The following is a 20,032-nucleotide window of genomic DNA, read 5'->3' as shown; positions in this document are numbered from 1 at the left end:
GGCTCATGCCTGTAATCCCAGCACTTTGGGAGGCCAAGGGGGGCGTGGATCACTTGAGGCCGTGAGTTCAAGACCAGGCTGGCCAACATGGTGAAACCCCGTCTGTACTAAAAATACAAAAAAATTAGCTGGGTATGGTGGCTCGCACCTTTAGTCCCAGTTACTCAGGACTCTGAGGCACAAGAATCGCTTGAGCCAGGAGGCGGAGGTTACAGTGAGCTGAGATTGCATCACTGTACTCCAGCCTGGTTGACAGAGTGAGATTCTGTCTCAAAATAATACAATAATAATAATAATAATAATAATAATAATAATAGTAGTAGTAGTAATTAGTGATTTTTCTTTAGAGTTTTATCTTCATAGTTTTATGTTGAGGTTTTTTTTTGCAGTAAAACACATGTACTTTAAATTTCTTTTCCAAGTTATAAACTATTACATCTATAGAAAGTTTGGGGCCAGGTGCAGTGGCTCACGCCTGTAATCCCAGCACTTTGGGAGGCTAAGGTGGGTGGATCACCTGAGGTCAGGAGTTCGAGACCATCCTAGCCAACATGGTGAAACCCCATCTCTATTAAAAATACAAAAATCAGCTGGGTGTGGTGGTGCACTTCTGTAATCCCAGCTAGTCAGGAGGCTGAGGCAGGAGAATCGCTTGAACCCGGGAGGCAGAGGTTGCAGTGAGCCGAGGAAGCAACAAGAGCGAAACTCTGTCTCTAAATAAATAAATAAATAAATAAAATTTGGAAAATACGGGAGCATAAAAAGACAAAAACCACCCACAATCTCAAAATTTCTCTTTTGTTGTTGTTGTGTTTGTATATTAAATAGGTGTACTTTCCCCCACTAAATTGCTGAGCTACCCAGTGCCCTGTTTTTACTGTAGCTGAGAGCTCTGTTAGTGAGGGGTCTTTGCAGTTTTGCTTTAATATGCAGTGTCTCGAGGGATTTTTTTGTGTCACTAAGAGAATAAAGTTTTGTAGTAGGAGGGAGAAGGAATACAGAGTGCTGATTTGGGCAGGAAGAAGTGGACACAAATCCCATGCTGATCAGCAGCACTTACTTCATTCAATTTGGTCTGTTCTCCCAAAGCAATGTTGGCCTGAGGACAGGTCTGGTGAAAGAAGCAATTCATATCATTCCTAAACAACTCGTCTTAAGTCCCAGGTCTTGTGATAATCATTTTTAGATTTTACTTCATTTTTGAAAGTTAAGTTTCTGTTGTTTTTTAAAACCATAACTCTTTTTTAATTTTTAATTTTGTGTATTTGCTTTTAGGAATTTCACGTTTCTGAAGATTTTAATAAAATGAACTTTATCAAGACCTACCCAGGTAATTATAATACACATTATCTTGTGCACAGATACATGTAGACATACACAGAACTAGAACATCATCTCTTATGATGAAAATTAGATGTTCACATTTTTTAGTTTTGTTACCCCCACAATGCAAGAGACTGTTGTCTTTTAGTGATATTTCAGCTTGTTCTTGCTCATTAACATTTAAAATTTTGTATATCAGGCACGTGTGTCAGATTTAATTAACCATTCTTTTATTATTGGATATGTGTACTGCTTCCATTTTTTTGATAACGCACACTACTCTTCATACATGTATGTGTGTGTATAACTGTGTGTACAATTTTTTGATATGTGTATACACGTGTGTGTGTATTCTTGAATAAGTGTATACACATATGTGTGTGTGGGTATTCTCGACTGTTATTCTGACTCTAATCCTATAATTCATTGTTTCTGTTTTGTTTTGTTTAAATAGAGACGAGGTCTCAATATGTGGCCCAGGCTGATCTCGAACTCCTGACCTTAAGTGACCCTCCCACCTCAGTCTCCCAAAGTGCTAGAATTCAGATGTGAGCCACCACACCTGGCCAAATTCTATAATTCTGATTATTTAAGACAAATCCCTAGGTGCTCAGTGAGGAATTTCTTTTTTTTTTTTTAAAGACAAATTCCTACGAAGTGGAATAACAGGGTCAGACATTAAAAAGTTTTTTAAATGCCCTAGATTTATTTTGCAAACTGCTTCACAGCAATAGTCCAAGTTTTTACAGTCTGCGAGTGGCGGCTGAGAATACCTGTTCATGAAGTCTTCACAACATTGCTGCCTTATAATTTCTTTTTCCTGTTTAGTAGTCAAGAAAGTTCTCAGTTTGAAAATTATTTAAGCTTTATTTAATGTTGACCATTTGTCATCTTTTCTGAATGTCCATTTATGATTTTGCACATATTCCCAGGGAGCTGGAGTGTTTTGTAACTGAATTGTAAGCACTTTTCACTACAAAGCTGTCAATACTTTGTGGCATCTGTGACATATACCTTTTTTTCAGTTTTTACTTTGTTTTGTAAATTTCAATATTTTAAAACTTAAGAAAAGCAAGATCCCAATGACAGCTTCAGATTGAAGTCGCAAACCTAAAGCATTTTGATTAAGTTGTGGATTCCCATCAGACCAGTTAGCTGATTCCCAGAAACTTCACCAGAAGACATAACATTTAGGCTCATTTCATTCACTCTATACTTCTAAAATTTTATACTTAATGCTTGTGGATAAAGGTAAAAATTAGAGTGTATATGTGTTGTTCATCTTGGTGAATGTGGTCTAATAATAGGATACTTTAATAAGAAGGCCAAATTGCCTTTCCCTACATATTGTTTCACCTGTTCCAAATTTAAAATAGGAGAAAAGCATCCAGGCACGGTGGCTCACCCCTGTAATCCCAGCACTTTGGGAGGCTGAGGCAGGTGCATCACTTGAGGTCAGGAGTTTGAGGCCAGCCTGGCCAACATGGTGAAAATCTGCCTCTACTAAAAATAACAAAAATTAGCTGCATGTGGTGGCACATGCCTGTAGTCCCAGCTACGCAGGAGGCTGAGGCAGAAGAATCGCTTGAACCCGGGAGGCGGAGGTTGCAGGGAACCGAGAGCGCACCACTGCACTCCCGCCTGGGCAACAGAGCGAGACTCCATCTCAAAATAAATCAATAAATAAAATAGGAGAAAAGTGATGTAACAATGACCATACATTTGCCCTTGGAGTATGTTGGTCAGGGAAACTGTTTTATAACAATGAATGATAACACTTTACAATCTTGCATTGAGTAATGTACTAGCATTATGGTGTTATTATAACATCAGAAGCAACTTTGAATTCTCAGCTATCATATACAGGTTTATCTTTAAAATAATCAGGAATCCATAAATTCCTTTATGAGGTATATACCTACGAGTTTGGAGACCTTTAAATGCCTGGCTTGGAGACCCTTAAATGCCTGGTCAATGTTTTTGTCAAAAGGCAAATTCCTTAATAAATTATTTCATCTGGCCAGTTGTGGTAGCTCCCACCTGTAATCCTAGCACTTTGAGAAGCCAAGGAGTTTGAGACCAGCCTGGGCAACATAGAGAGACCATACTGCTACAAAAAATTAGCCAGCCATGGTGGCACACACTGTAGTCCCAGCTACTTCGGAGGCCGAGGTGGGAGGATCACTTGAGCCCAGGACTTAGAGATTACACTGAGCCATCATCAGACTACTGCACTCCAGCCTGGGCAACAGAGTGAGACCCTGTCCCTTTTTTTTTTTTTTTTTAAAAGCGTGTGTGTGTGTGTGTGTATTTTTCATCTGTCATTAAGGATCAAAGTATTTCATATTCACATCTCATGTTATTATCTATATTTTGGTTGTCAAAGTTTTTTTTTTTTTTTTTTTTTGAGAAAGAGCCTTGCTCTGTTGCCCACACTGGAGTGCAGTGGCATGATCTTGGCTCACTGCAACCTCTGCCTCCTGGGTTCAGTCGATTCTTCTGCCTCAGCCTACCTAGTAGCTGGGATTACAGGTGCGAGCCACCACGGCCAGCTAATTTTTTGGAAGGGGTTTCACCATGTTGGCCAGGCTGGTCTTGAACTCCCGGCCTCAAGTGATCCTCCCACCTCGGCCTTCCAAAATGCTGGGATTACGGGCATGAGCCACCACGCCCCGCTGGTTGTCAAAGTTCTTTATGGGCTATAAGGAAGCATAGGTTTCTTGTGCAGTGGTTCTTGGACCTTTATATTTAATTGACTAATAACATTTTAGAAAACATTTGGAGGACTAATATAGGGATTGCTTATTTTTTATTTTGCCAAGTGAGAGTTTAAAAACTAAAAATTAAGCAAAATAAGCATGACTGTATCTTACCATACTTTCATAAAAGAAAGGATATCTAAAAAAAACCAAACAGCAGAAAGGATATAATCTTAGAAATAGGATGGCTCTTCCCAGGAAAAAATAGCTGACTATTCACTACAGCATCTTTACCACAAACTAGTTTAAACCCTGTGACTGTTTGGCCTGAGTTTAACAACTACAGATTTAGTGGAAAAAGTGTTTTGAGTCAGATAGACCAAATTAATCTATCACTTATTAGACTTTGGGCATATATTAGTATTTACATTTAATTGATATTTATAAATATTTAATAAATAGTTAATATTTGCTTCTCGGTTTTCTTACCTGAAAATCAGTATAATAATACACACCCTGTAAGTATTTATGCAAATTAAATATCATTAAAGCAGAAAAAGCATTAGGCTCCACATCAGACGCTGAGACAGATCTTTCGAGATATGGCCTACTCAAATTTAACATTATTTTCAGTTTTAAATTTTTATTTTTTAATTAGAGACAGGGTCTCGCTGTCTTACCCAGGCTGGGGTGCAGTGGTGCAATCATAGCTCAATGTAACCTCCAACTCCTGGGCTCAAGAGATCCTCCCACCTCAGGCTGCTGAGTAGCTAGGACTACAGCAAGTGCCACCATGCCCAGCTGGTTTTTAAAAATTTTCTGTAGAGGTGGGGTCTTGCTTTGTTGCCCAGGCTGGCCTCCAATTCCTGGCCTCAAACAATCCTCCTGCCTCAGCCTCCCAAAGTGCTGGGGTTATAGGTGTGAGCCACTGTGCCCAGCTGAATTTAAGATTAATAGCTGTCATAGCATCCTTTAAGTTTCAGAATCCTTCATGAGTATTTAGTTGTTCAGTGTAACCTTTTAGCAGTGGATGAATCTGACCTTCATGTAGACTTTTGGGGCGAGCCCTTCAGTTCTTTCTAAGCAGTCTGTACAGCTGAGAGCAAGGTCAGCAGTTTCTCTGTCTGGCCTTTGACTTCATTCATCAGACTGGACGCTTATTAAACATCTGCTGCATGCAAAGTTCTGTACCAGATGAAGTAGAAGGCAGGTTACACTGCCCCGGTGTGGCTTATAATTGACCTGGAAATATTTCCAGAGTTAGGTAACAGACAGAATACCTTCCTCATTCTCAGCTGTTATTTTGGAATAGAGAACTTTACAAAAGCTTTGTCTTTATGAATAATAAAATGTTACACACTGATAAAAAGTATTCCAGAAACAAAACACATAACACCATTTTTTAATTTTAGAAAACTGCCATTGCTCTTATTTAGAACGCCAGTGTTTTCTGAAGGTTCAAAACACTGAAGTTACAGACGATTAAAACATTGCACTGTTACAACTGCTGCTTTCCACATGGTTCTTCTTCATACAGTTTTTTACAGCAAAGTAAAAATGTTCTCTTGAGCATAGCAAAAAAAAAAAAAAAAAAATCTATTCTCTAATCTATCATTTGATTTCTCCTTGGGCATTACTCTTTAATGATTCCTAGCTTCTGGTGGCCACGCCTGTGGGGAGCAGAGGGCAGAGCCTTGGAAAGAGCCTGTGCTAGTGAGTTTGTTGAGCTGGGGCGGGTTGTCTGAAATATACTCACAGAGGACAGGCATTTCCAGTACACTCTTGTACATAGCTGTGTCCTGGCTGAGCAGATTGAGAGGCTGAGCCTCAGTTCTTCCCCGTAGAGTGCTGTTTCTGGAGATGACGTCTCTTCACCTTTCTGTTCCTGCAGCTCATCAGAACCGGGTGTCTGCGATTATCTTCAGCTTGGCCACAGAGTGGGTGATCAGTACCGGCCACGACAAGTGTGTGAGCTGGATGTGCACGCGGAGCGGGAACATGCTTGGCAGGCACTTCTTCACGTCCTGGGCTTCGTGTCTGCAGTATCCTTCAGAGCCACGGACCTCTCCTTCCCCTGGCCTCTGCTTCTCGGTGTTTGGTTCTGAATCTCATCCCAAATTGCTAACTGAGATCTAAAGACTGAATGAAACCTATTTAAGTTTGTGCAAAAGTAATTGCGTTTTTTGTTTGTTTGTTTGTTTTTTTACCATGGAAAGTAATTGCAAAAATTGCAATTACTTTTGCACCAACCTAATACATATTTCACTGAAAATCCAAGAACTTCCGTATTTGCTTTTCTTTGCTGTAAATTGGGTTTATTAAAAAAATAATGAAATGAATTGTTCTGTGCTGGGAGGTGCTATAGGTTTTTAATACAAAATTGTGGAAAACCCAAGCCCATTAATGCAAACCCTTCCTCTCACATCTTTGTGTTTCTAATGGAAAGACTTTTTATTGTGCGAAGAAAGGAAAAAAGGATCTTGTCTTCTAGTAATTGGTTATTTGCAGACTCCGTAAGTATATATACTGAATATTAAGGGTTTATAGCCCTGGGGTTTTTTCCTAAATGGGCTACAAGGAGTTTTACACAAAACTTTTGCTTAATGCTTTTTTGTGTGTGGAGAGGACCCATAATCCTTATAATACTCTCAAAGATGGCTCAGGATCCCCCAAAATGCTAAAAATCACGGCCTAAAAAATTCCTGCTACTACATGGAATTTGCTTCATGTAGAGCTCGCCCTTACCTAAGGATACCTCTGCCTGCTGTGTATCTTAGTGATGGCAAGATCAAGGTTAAAAACAGGCAGACCCAGGTTATAAGCTAGAGGAGGGCAGGAAATGTCAGTTTTGCTCACTGTTGTACTTCCAGGACCTATGTTTGTCTAATGAACAAATAAATAAATAATGAAATTTGAAAAAAAAAAAAAAAAAAAAAAAAAAAAAAAAAAAAAAAAACAGGCAGACACCCCACAGTAGTTTCTCTCTGAGTTGAATGTCTGACATAGTAAAATTCCGTCCATTGAAAGCCTTTCTTTAAAATGTTTGCTACAAATGAATGCACAGCATGAGATATTTAAAATAGTACCATATACTTTAGGATCAAACAAGCAAAAAATAATCTGATCTAGTATGTGCTACATAAGCGTTTTTGTTATGTGCTAGGCCTCTCATAATGGATTTGTAGAAAATGACACAGAATCACAGTCATGCCCTAGTTTACGGTGCTCTTTTTGACCCGTGTTTTGGAAGAGTGATAGTTACCCTATTGTAAATAGCTTTCCTATTATAAATAGTAGTTAACATGTCGTGTATAAATTTCTGGTTTTTCACAAATATCTATGACCACAAATTGAGAAAGTAATGAGTTGTGACCAATAGTTAATATATTTTCTAAATTTAAATGTACTACCACCACAAATAACTGCGTTTTGGATTATTAAACTATCCACAGTAATTTAAAGTGAATCATCCTCTTCATTTATAGCTAAATTCTCTAGGCCAAAAGAAACATGGATTCATGTCTTGTATTTACTGTCAGATTTACATTATTTTCAGAGACATTTCATAAATAACCATTACGTTTCAGAGTTTTCTTGCTGTTTTCAGTAATTAGCAATTTCTTTTTCTTTTCTTTTTTTTCTTTTTTTGAGACAGAGTCTTGCTCTGTCACCCAGGCTGGAGTGGTACAGTGGCACCATCTCAGCTCACTGCAACCTCTGCCTCCTGTGTTCAAGCTGTTCTCTTGCCTCAGCCTCCCGAGTAACTGGGATTACAGGCGTGTGCCACCACGTCCAGCTAATTTTTTGTGTTTTTAATAGAGACAGAGTTTCACCATGTTGGCCAGGTTGGTCTTGAACTCCTGACCTCAAGTGATCTGCCCGCCTCGGCCTCCCAAAGTGCTGAGATTACAGGCGTGAGCCATTGCACCCAGCCCAGTAGTTATCAGTTTTACTCTTTGACACTTTATTGTACTTGATTATATCTACTTGTTTTCGCGTGTGTCTGCCCTACCAGCTCTTTTTTTATTGCCAGTTCCTGGGATCTTGCTTGATATAGTAACAGGCACTCAGTGAGTTCCTGTTGAATGAATGAATATAAACTTTCTCAGTAATAACAGCTGTTTTAATTTTTACCTTCAATATTTACATATTGCATGCTTTTCAGTTGGGTGTTTCCTTTCTTGTTACAGTTTTACGTGTATGCTTATTCTCTTTAAAATGCATGTTTTCCAACTTTGAAAACTAACTTTGACTAATGCTGGTATCTCTCTTATGAGAGGATTTTCAGGTGATTTCTATTCTACATCCTTGACTGCTTCTCCTCAGATATGACTTTGACACTCAGTATGCTTTCGTTGGTGATTTTTCTGGGCAGATCACCCTGCTGAAGCTTGAACAGAACACGTGTTCAGTCATCACAACCCTCAAAGGACATGAAGGTAGGCTATATTATCACCCAAGAGGTTTTTTTTGCCTAACTTGGACATCCAAATTCAGTTCTCTGCTACATGGATTCATGAATGCTGTGTTCCTCATGATCTGTCAGATTTCATTTTGATTGGCCAGATATGGGATTTAGAGTGAAAACTAAGTGAAGGTGGGGTGATGGGTTCATTTCATATTGTTGAAATCCCTTCTAAGTTGCTTGTGTGGATAATACTTTCTACGTTGCTTACCTTTTTAAATTAAGTTATGGCTGGCACATTGGTTCACACCCATAATCCCAGCACTTTGGGGGCCGAATTAGGTGCACCACTTGAGGCCAGGAGTTCGAGAGCAGCCTGGCCAACACAGCAAAACCGCCTCTCTACTAAGAACACAAAAATTAGCCAAGCATGGTGGCGCATACCTGTAATTCCACCCCTAGCTACTCGGAAGGCTGAGGCAGGAGAATCACTTGAACCTGGGGGGCAGAGGTTCAGTGAGCTGAGATTACAGCATTACACTCCTGCCTGGGTGACAAAGTGAGACTCTGCCTCAAAAAAATAGAAATAAAAATAAAATAAGTTATTGTGTTGAGAAGACCTTTAAAATTACTTCTAACTGGTAAAAACCTTTTGGAAAAATTGTTATTACTTTAAAAAAAATTGTCAGTTTCTAAGCCCCTGAGCAAGACCTGATAAATACAATTAGAAGAAATGTGTGGGCTGGTTCAGCCTCTGCTTGGGAAACATACCCTGCGTAGGGACTGAGGGAAAAGAATTACTGGGTGGAATTCCATTTCTGTAGTGCAGTGGGTTGGTGAAGCTCTGTGGAGGGGTTTTTAAAGTCCATTGATTGTATTGAGTGACTCGCCACATACACGTGTAATAAAGAGGTTTCATTAGATGCTGTATTGGGCCATTCTTGCACTGCAGTAAAGAAATATTTAAGACTGGGTAATTTATAAAGAAAAAAGGTTTAATTGGTTCATGGATCTACAGGCTGTACAGGAAGCATGGCACCGGCATGCTTCTGGTGAGGGCCTCAGGAAGCTTACAGTCATAGCAGAAGGTGAGGTGTGAACAGGCACATCACATGACAAAAGCAGGAGTGGGGGTGTGGGGGTGCCACACACTTTTAAACAACCAAATCTCAAGGGGGCTCATTTATTAACTTAAGGAGAGCACCAAGGGGATGGCACTAAATCATTCGTGAGAAATCCACCCCCATGAGCCAACTACCAAGCCCCACCTGCAACATTGGGGATTACAGTTTAACATGAAATTTAGAGGCCGTGCCCGATGGCTTACGCCCGTAATCCCAGCACTTTGGGAGGCTGAGTTGGGCAGATCACTTGAGGTCAGGAGTTTGAGACCAGCCTGGCAACATGGCAAAACCCCATCTCTACTAAAAATACAAAAATCATTAGCTGGACGTGTTGGCAGGCGCCTGTAGTCCCAGCTACTTAGGGAGGCTGAGGCAGGAGAATCTCTTGAACCCGGGAGGCGGAGGTTGCAGTGAGCCAAGATCATGCCATTGCACTCCAACCTGGATGACAGAGGGAGACTCCGTCTTAAAAAAAAAAAAAAATATATATATATATATTATATATATATATATAAACGAAATTTAGAGGGGACACATGTCTAAACTATGTCAGATGCTAAGCTGTAATGGATTGCAGTTTTCATACAGATCACAAGATCACATACTGATATGTGTCACAAAGTACAAGCTTTGAGGCCATCTGGTTTATGGAGAACTGGGGAGTTGCTGAAAGAATTAATGATGGACTTATTTATGACCATAGTAAGCGTTTTAGTTGTAACAAGTTATAATAAATGTACACTATGCTTTCTATGTAATCTATTTAGGTGAAATGGAGTATATCAAATCAAGGACCCTGTAGGGGAAAAGAAGAAAAGAGAACAACAAGTTAAAATAGCTTTGGGCAGGAAAGCAGAGGCCCGTGAAGAAACCACTTTCTGTTTATGACTAATTCTCTCATGACCCCCGGCTCGTCAGTTTTTTCAGGGTTGCTAAAGGCAGAATGAGTTCTGGTAACTACCAGAATGGGTACTGGTTTTCATGCTGAAAGACCGTATTTATCTGCTCTTAAGCCTCTAACTGAAATGGATGGCACATAGATTACACAGGGTCGAAAGTCATGTGAAACTAACCCCTGAAGCCTTTGCAGAATATTTCTTTGTTTCTACTTTTGTTCTGTTTTTGGAAAGTGTATGTGATAAAGTAGTTTCTGTTTGCTTTTGAATATGGCATCATTAATTTTCTATATACCTACCAAAATTATTATTAGCTTGTGTGGCTGGTTCAGTTTTACTAAGTTGATTAATGTTTTTTCTAGACAAACAGCAGTCGATGAACAAGGAAAGGATCTACTGAAAGATATACCTGTAGAAAGAAAGATTTCCCCAAGGGTTTCAAATTTGATAAGTTAGCCAATAGAAAGTATGAAATGTGAAGTTCAGATTTTTCAGTTAAATTATTTGGCATAATTATGTAGTGTACAACAGACTTTTTTCTGTGGTACTTAATGTACTTTTCTTAAACATAGACATCTTGGGGTAAAACACCTGCCAGGTCCCAGAGACCCAGAATAATCTAGATTTTTTTATCTTGTGTAGGTTGGACACAGTAAACTTTACTGGTTTTTCTCACTAAATATTAGTAGCAATTTTTTTTCTTCAGTAACTTTTTCTGAACATTTCGTATGTACGCTACTTTGTAATTTTTGGCACAGAACAAGGAAAAACTTCTTTAAAAATCTTTGTATTACAGGCAGTTTTTTTTTTTGTTTTTTCGTTTTTTTTTTTTTTGAGACAGAGTCTCACTCTGTTGCCCAGGCTGGAGTGCAGTGGCGCTATCTTGGCTCACTGCAAGTTCCACCTCCTGGGTTCAAGCAATTCTCCCACCTTAGACTCCGGAGTAGCTGGGATTACAGTGCCTGCCACCATGCCCGGCTAATTTTTTTTTTTTTTTGGAGAGACAGGGTTTCACCATGTTGGCCAGGCCTAGTCTCGAACTCCTGGCCTCAAGTCATTTGCCCTCCTTGGCCTCCCAAAGTGCTGGGATTACAAGTGTGAGTCACCATGCCCAGCCCCAAGTAGTTTGATGCACAGTTGAAAACTCTAATCTTATGACTGTGGATAATGGTGCTGTCTTCTGTATGACTCATGATAGCATGGTTGAATGACCCGTTGTACACCATGAAGGTACCTTTTTGCTTAAAGACTCAGCTGGTCCTAGTTTGGTCTTCAGCTGTCAAATGTGTACATCCTGATGTAGAGTTATATTTTACCTCTCCCCTGCCTCTCTCTCTCTCTCTCTCTCTCTCTCTCTCACAAATCCCTAGGTAGTGTCGCCTGCCTCTGGTGGGACCCTATTCAGCGGTTACTCTTCTCAGGAGCATCTGACAACAGCATCATCATGTGGGACATCGGAGGAAGAAAAGGCCGGACGCTCTTACTTCAGGGCCATCAGTGCGTGACCACTTGTGGCGGTGGGGAAAGAATCCGAGTTAGTGGGGAGCTAGTGAAAGGCATTAATAGTCTGATACCACTTTCTGCAAACCCCACGTTCTAAGATGGCAATTATCATTGATAGGGCTCAGTTCACTTTTAACTGCTTTCTGTCAGCCCCGAGTGTCTGATGTTTAGTAGCAAAAAACAAAACAAAACCAAAAAAAAAAAAAACAAAAAAAACGAGTGCAGGGCTTTCTTCCTCCTTAGTCCAAAGAGCACTTGCCACTTTTTCTCTCAAGGAGTCACCCTGTTGGAATATCTGATTAAGGCAGGCATAGGATAGAGATTCAGGTGAGGACTTTGACCATGGAAGGTTGCATGTAACATGATACTAAGCTATTGTTGAGCTAGGAGCCTAACTTGTTTTTTGTTCTTTGTTTTTTTATTCTAAAAGATATTAAATTAAGAAATGTTGTGTAGTTTGACAGTGGAATTCACCTGAGTGATACCATTGTATATTTAGGATCTTGCCCTCTAGCCCTGAAAGAAAAAGAAATACATCTTCACCCTGCTTTCTTTTCTTTCCTTTTTGGCTAGGCTGCAGCTGTTACTATAATCACAGTCAAGCTGAAAATTAGCTGAGGAAACATATTGTACACAAGTATAACAGGCCAAGAGCTTGTTTCCTTGGGCATCCTGAGGGGTAGTATGACTGGCATGCAGGAGGGACAGAGGTCTTCACCCCATCTGTGTGTGTGTCTGTGTGTGTTTGTGCACACTAGTGATCTTTGTGGTGTTTGACTCCTTGTTCATATGAATTGTGTTCAGTAGGGGAGCTATACCTCCTTTGTTCTTGTTTCTGAACAAGTAGGTAAATCTTATGCATCTGAAAGGGAAATCATGGTGATTGGTCCCGAAAACCATAGCCCTCATCAAATCTCTGGCCTACAAATCTTAATGACTGATTTGAAAGTAGTCGTATATTTTATAGAAAGTATCATTCTGTATTATGAGTTATAAAATGCCAAGTAAAGTTTATACTAGAATTCATTTTACCATGCTAAATAGTCAGTGGTAAAATACCACTTGCTGATTTTAATGAGGAGAGTGATTTGAGCTAAATGAAGACAGTTCCTGTGTTTTTCCTCATGGAGACAAGTGACTGTTGTGTGTGCTGTTTGCAGTGACAAGGTGCAGTCGCTGTGCTACCTTCAGCTCACCAGGCAGCTCGTCTCCTGTTCCTCGGACGGCGGAATTGCGGTGTGGAACATGGATGTTAGCAGAGAAGAGGTAAGAGACAAGGGCAAGTCCAGGCTGATCAGGAGAGACCCCCAAGAACCTGGCTTCTTCTTGGCTTTTCACCCCGCAAGCTGTAAATGCCGGTCCAGGTGCAGACAGTCCCAGCTTCCCCTTCTGCTAATGGGTTATTTCTGACAAGTTCCTTTGTGTCATTTTGCATTGCTTCCTCTGCTCATTTGAGAGTTTCTACCAATGACATGCAGTATATACAATCAGCATTTAGGCTGGTTCTCAGCCTTGAGCAATACACTGAGACAACACTTTGAGACAGATTTCTGGCATATCTAGGTATTTGGACTGCATAGAGGTCCTCCGAAGCACCACTGTGGTCCCATAGCATTCCTGTAGGAAACCCTGAGAGATGCATCAGTGACTGCTGTCAGGGACATAGCTAAACACTTGACAGGTTTCTGGGAAAATATATTTCCATTTCTGTGCTTTTACTTCCCATTGAGTTCTAGTTCACTGAGGCCATGTCGACATAGTATTCTTTTCAGGTGACCTAATTTCTAACTTGGTTGGGCCACTAACTAGTTGTGAGATCTTATTTGGTTAAGTGCCTTAATTTCTCTAAGTATCTGTTCCCTCCTACATAAAGTGGAATTGTGGAATGAAATGACTTCTCAGTTGTCTTCCAGTTCTTTAGACAGACAGTCTAATTGTCTAAACAATCTCTCTCTCTCTCTTTTTTTTTTTTTTTTTTTTTGAGACAGGGTCTTGCTTTGTCACCCAGGCTGGAGTGCAGTGGCATGATCTTGGCTCTCTGCAGCCTCAACCTCCCAGACTTAAGCGATCCTCCCACTTCAGCTTCCTGAGTAGCTGGGGCTACAGGCATGCACTACCATGCACAGCTTATTTTTCAATTTTTTTTTTTACTAAAAATACAAAAAAATTAGAGACAGGGTCTTGCTGTATCGTCTAGGCTGGTCTCAAACTCCTGGGCTCAAGCAACCCTCCTGCCTCAGTCTCCCAAATTGCTGGGATTATAGGCATGAGCCACTGTGTACATCCTCTTTTTTAAATATTTTGAAGAATGCTGCAGTTAAAATTCTTGACCTTGTCATTGCGTAATTGATCAATTATTTATTTCAGACAAATTTCTGGAAATAGATCTTCTGGGTCCAAGGATATATACATTCTTAAGGCTTTTTATAGATGTCGTTAAATGATTTCCAATCAAGGTTTCCATTCTCATCTCTGCCTGTACTGTCATTATCTTTCTTTTCTAAGTGACATCTACAACTTATCATGTTGTTAGCAAAAAAGTTGATTCCAGAGAAGATTTTAGACCATGAGGGATGTTAATGACTTGTAGTTTAACTTCAGAAATATTTGTTGGGCACCTACAGGGTGTCCTTACAGCCGGGAAACTTAAGTGAATGTATATAATAAATGGCTTATTGATATTGCATTGCAGTACCTACTATGTTGCATGACATCACATGATCTGTTCAGTATCCTGTCCTTTATGGCAATATGTTGTTCAGTGTGCTGTGCACCATTGTAACAGACATTATGCGTTGATGCAGAATTCCCACCAATCCCTGCACATGTGTCTGCTTTGTGTTGTCTCTGATTCTTTGTCTGATTCTCACTGATTAAACCTTCATTTTTAGCATATTCCAGTAGAAGTAATCAAGGGGCTTTCATCTTTTTTTTTTTTTAAATGGTGACATTACTCATTTCCAGACTTTATGGCTACCGTACACAAAGATACTTGCCCACAAGAAATTTGTAATCTAGTGGAAGAAATAGACTACCCTATAAATAATAAAATGCAATCCATAATACAGAGATGTACTGATTGTGAGATTTCTTGGTAACTTTGTAAGACAAGTCAGATAGAGGAAATTTGGATTGCATGTCTGCTGGTTAATTTCTCTTTCTGAATTTTCTAAAAATTATCTGGTAAGGCTTAGAATATTTTATTATTAAACACAGATACATTGGCTCAATAGTATAGGATGTGGCCAGTGCAGTGGCTCATGCCTGTAATCCCAGTGCTTTGGGAGGCTGAGGCAGGTGGATCACCTGAGGTCAGGAGTTGGAGACCAGCCTGGCCAACATGGTGAAACCCGGTCTCTACTAAAAAATATAAAAATTAGCCAGGCGTGGTGGCGGGTGCCTATAATCCCAGCTACTTGGGAAGCTGAGGCAGGAGAATCACTTGAACCCAGGAGGCAGAGGTTGCAGTGAGCCAAGCTCGCCTCACTGCGCTCCAGCCTGGGCAACGAGCAAAACTCCATCTAAAAAAAAAAAAAATATATATATATATATATATAAAATAGGATGTATACTACTATATTAGTGAAGATTTATTTGAACTGTGTTTTACATTTATCAGCTACTACTTATATGCATCAAGAAAAGCTAGTAGGCCGGGCGCGGTGGCTCACGCTTGTAATCCCAGCACTTTGGCAGGCCGAGGCGGGCGGATCACGAGGTCAGGAGATCGAGACCACGGTGAAACCCCGTCTCTACTAAAAATAGAAAAAAATTAGCTGGGCGTGGTGGCGGGTGCCTGTAGTCCCAGCTACTCGGAGAGGCTGAGGCGGGAGAATGGCGTGAACCTGGGAGGCGGAGCTTGCAGTGAGCCGAGATTGCGCCACTGCACTCCAGCCTGGGCGACAGAGCGAGACTCCGTCTCAAAAAAAAAAAAAGCTAGTAAACCGTTCTTGGCTCTTGGCCTATTGTTCTTCAATCTTATTCTGAGAGAGCAGAAAACTCAGAGAGAGGCTGTATTCCCCGGATGATGAGGGGAGGAGACCGTTGGTGCCCAGCACCACTGGCAGCTTTCCCGAGGGTTTCACAACTTAGATTTTAACCTGCTGTTTTTATCGTTGGTAAATTCTTTTAGAAAAAGTACTTAGAAAGTAGAAGTGGGATTCCTACCTTCAAAGTGCATCATTGTGGAGTGTATTTCTTTATCTAGGGAAAGAAAAAATAGTCCCATCAATCAAGGCATTTCCTGTGTGCGCAATTCACTGCATCTGTAGAAGAGACAGGAAGGCAAATTGTGTCAAAAAGATGCATTGTTTTTAGTAGGTTTTTTTGTTTGTTTTTTAATAACTGAGAAAATACCGCAAGGATAAACAGGCTGTAATCTGTAAGGTTCTGACCCTGCCTTAGGATTTTGGGGCTTTTTTTATTTTTATTTTTATTTTTTGAGACGGGTTCTAGCTCTGTCACCCAGGCTGGAGTGCAGTGGTGCGATCTCGGCTCACTCCAACCTTCGCATCCTAGTTTCAAGTGGTTCTCCCACCTCAGCCTCCTAGGTATCTGGGAAGACAGGCTTATGCCACCATACCTGTACCTGGCTAGTATTTTGTATTTTTAGTAGAGACGAGGTTTCACCATGTTGACCAGGCTGGTCATGAGCTCCGGACCTCAAGTGATCCGCCCGCCTCAGCTTCCCAAAGTGCTGGGATTACAGGCATGAGCCACCGTGCCCAGCCTTTAGGGTTTTATAGGACTTTCTTAGACCAGGGCATAGAGGATTGACCCCAGATCCTGTAGCTCTGCAATGCTTGCCTGGAATTTCTCTCCAAGTCCCCTGTCAATACTAACTGGAGCATTTACTACCCTCTGTGGCTTCAACCACTATGCTGTCGAGTTGGAAGCAGATTTGCCTCCTTGCCAGATCATAATGAGAAGGGATCATTTTTTGGAAGTAGGCACAAAATATAAATGAGCAAGTAACAATAATTAGAATGAATCTTCTTGAAAAGAGAACTTTATTTTAAAGCTAGTAGATTACAGAATGTATAGCATTTTATATACTAGTGCAATGTGATGAGTGCAGCAGTTAGTGGTAGTAGAACAATGGAATTTATTCTTGGCATATCTTTGTTCAGGTTTGGCAGGTGCACAAAGATGTAGAAAAGAGAGTGAAGCAATTATATCTGTAATACAGATTACAGATATACTCTCTCTTGCTCTTCTCAGCACAAAACGAAAGCTTCTCCTTAGATAATAAGTATAAGGATGGCTCATGTTAGCTTATAGTGTAATGCTGTATTCTGAGTATTAAATGAAATAAAGTTAGGGGTATCTCATATTAAAATATGTTCTAAAAAGCCATTTGTTTGTGATTTTGATTTTAATTTGTTATCTCAAATTATTTTAAGCATATATTTTCATCACTGCAACCTCCGCCTTCTGGGCTCAAGTGATTCTCGTGCCTCAGTCACTGGAGTAGCTGGGACTGCAGACGTGCCACCAGAGACAGGGTTTCACCACGTTAGCCAGGCTGGTCTGGAACTCCTGGCCTCAAGTGATCCACCTGCCTCAGCCTCCCAAAGTGCTGGGATTACAGATGTGAGCAATTGTGCCCAACCAAAGTAATATTCTTTCTTAAACCTGTAAACAGAATCATGCTTCCTGAGGCAAGAGCTCAGATCTGTAGGTTGCCCTAGCCCAGGACCATGTTTGGAGACCCCCACAGGTAGAAGTGGATAGGCCTCATATACAGAGGCTGTGTGGAGCATAGGGATACACAGAGAGATGCAGGCTGGACTCCTGGATCTGCCCAGGATCTGCGTCTACTCATTGACAGTTGCTTTAATCTCTGAGCCAGTTTCATTGCCTGTAAAATAGGGATAGTGTTGCTGTTGCTCTGTATCTCCTAGGACATAATGAAAATTAAGTAAAAAAAAAAAAAAAAAAAAACATGAAATACTTGGCACATTGCCTGGACTTAGATGTCACTTACTGTATGCCACGTAGTACTCTGAACACTTCACAAATATTAACTCACTTAATCCTCACAACCTTATGAGGTATATTCTACTGTTATCCCATTTTACAGATGTATTAGTCCATTCTCATGCTGCTAATAAAGATATACCCGAGACTGGGTAATTTATGAAGGAAAGAGGTTTAATGGACTCACAATTCCGCATGGCTGGGGAGGTATCACAATCATGGTGGAAGATGAAGGAGGAGCAAAGTCATGTCTTACATGGCAGGCAAGAGGGCATGTGCAGGGGAACTCCCCTTTATAAAACCATCAGATATTGTGAGACTTACTCACTACCAGGAGAATAGCATGGGAAAAACCCACCCCCATGATTCAATTACATCCTACTGGGTCCCTCCCATGACATGGGATTATTACAATTCTAAGTGAGATTTGGGTGGGGACACAGAGCCAGACCATAACAGTGGATGAGGAAACCTAGGCACAGAGAAGTTGAGTCACGTACCTGAGGACAGTGCTGACAAGTGGCAGAGCCAGAATTTGAAGGCAAGAGATCTGACTCCTAGACTTGGTGATTATAACCACTTGCTATGACTATTAGAAATGAATTGAGAGCGGCTGGGCGCGGTGGCTCACGCTTGTAATCCCAGCACTTTGGGAGGCCGAGGCGGGCGGATCACAAGGTCAGGAGATCGAGACCACGGTGAAACCCCATCTCTACTAAAAATACAAAAAAATTAGCCGGGCATGGTGGCAGGCACCTGTAGTCCCAGCTACTCGGAGAGGCTGAGGCAGGAGAATGGCGTGAACCCGGGAGGCGGAGCTTGCAGTGAGCCGAGATCGCGCCACTGCACTCCAGCCTGGGTGACAGAGCGAGACTCCGTCTCAAAAAAAAAAAGAAATGAGAGGCCAGGCACAGTGATTCATGCCTGTAATCCCGGCATTTTGGGAGGCTGAGATAGGCGAATCCCCTGAGGTCAGGAGTTCAAGACCAGCCTGGCCAACATGGTGAAATCCCAACTCTACTAAAAATACAAAAAATAGCCAGCCATGGTGGCAGACACCTGTAATCCCAGCTACTTGGGAGGCTGAGGCAGGAGAATTACTTGAATCCAGGAGGCGGAGGTTCCAGTGAGCCAAGATCACGCCATTGCACCCCAGCCTGGGTGACAGAGTGAGACTCCATCTCAAAAAAAAAGAAAATGAATTGAGAGTTTTACAGGCACGGTGGCTCACGCCTGTAATCCCAACACTTTGGGAGGCCGAGGCGGGCAGGTCACTTCAGGTCAGGAGTTTGAGACCAGCCTGACCCACATGGTGAAACCCCATCTCTACTAAAAATACAAAGAAATAGCTGGGTGTGGTGATGGGCACCAGTAATACCAGCTACTCAGGAGACTGAGGCAGGAGAATCGCTTGAACCTGGGAGGCAGAGGTTGCAGTGAGCCGAGATCATGCCAACGCACTCCAGCCTGGGCAACAAAGCGACTCTATCTCAAAAAAAAAAAAAAAAAAAATTGAGAATTTAAAAATGGCTTATCTGTATATATTTTTAAAATCCTTGCTTGAAATTGAATCACTTGAAAACATTAAAATGTTAGGAAATCCATTGATGTACTGCTTAACGGACATTGCTGGAGATAGAGGCCTTTTGTGTTAAAGGAATGCTCTGGGTAATTGAAACATAATTCAAATGCCAGCCCCTTATGAAGACAATCACTTTGATGAACATGTACAGCTGGGCACAGTGGCTCAAGCCTGTAATCCCAGCACTTTGGGAAGCTGAGGCAGGCAGATCACTTGAGCCCAGGAGTTCAAGACCAGCCTGAGCAGCTTGGAGAAACCCTGTTTGTACAAAAAATTTGCTGGGTGTGGTGGTGCATATCTCTAGTCCCAACTACGAGGGCAGCTGAGAGGAGGGAGGATCGCATGAGACAGAGGTTGAGGCTGCAGTGAGCCATGATTGTGCCCCTGCAGTCCAGCCTGTGTGACAAAGAGAGACCCTGTCTCAAAAAAAAAAAGTGTAAATTTAATATAATTTACTAATTTCTTGATGATGTAGGTTCACCATTCTGACCACAAATGTTGCATGTGTGTTTCATGGTAAT

At 41.2% G+C, this 20,032-nt stretch overlaps 1 protein-coding gene across 1 annotated transcript in view; it reads left to right on the top strand.

The window, feature by feature from the left end:
• Positions 1–20,032, top strand: part of WDFY1 (WD repeat and FYVE domain containing 1) — a 71,079-nt gene that overhangs the window by 38,358 nt on the left and 12,689 nt on the right. Inside the window, exons 4-8 of the mRNA XM_003272431.3 lie at positions 1,276–1,330; positions 5,914–6,064; positions 8,349–8,461; positions 11,818–11,944; positions 13,111–13,216. Coding sequence (XP_003272479.1) covers positions 1,276–1,330; positions 5,914–6,064; positions 8,349–8,461; positions 11,818–11,944; positions 13,111–13,216 — 552 coding nt within the window. The remainder of the gene's footprint in view (positions 1–1,275; positions 1,331–5,913; positions 6,065–8,348; positions 8,462–11,817; positions 11,945–13,110; positions 13,217–20,032) is intronic.

Source organism: Nomascus leucogenys, chromosome 22a (genome assembly GCF_006542625.1).
Source record: "Nomascus leucogenys isolate Asia chromosome 22a, Asia_NLE_v1, whole genome shotgun sequence".
Taxonomy (NCBI): Eukaryota; Metazoa; Chordata; class Mammalia; order Primates; family Hylobatidae; genus Nomascus; species Nomascus leucogenys.
The sequence above is the reverse complement of the archived record's forward strand: the minus strand, read 5'-3'. Positions and strand labels throughout refer to the sequence as shown.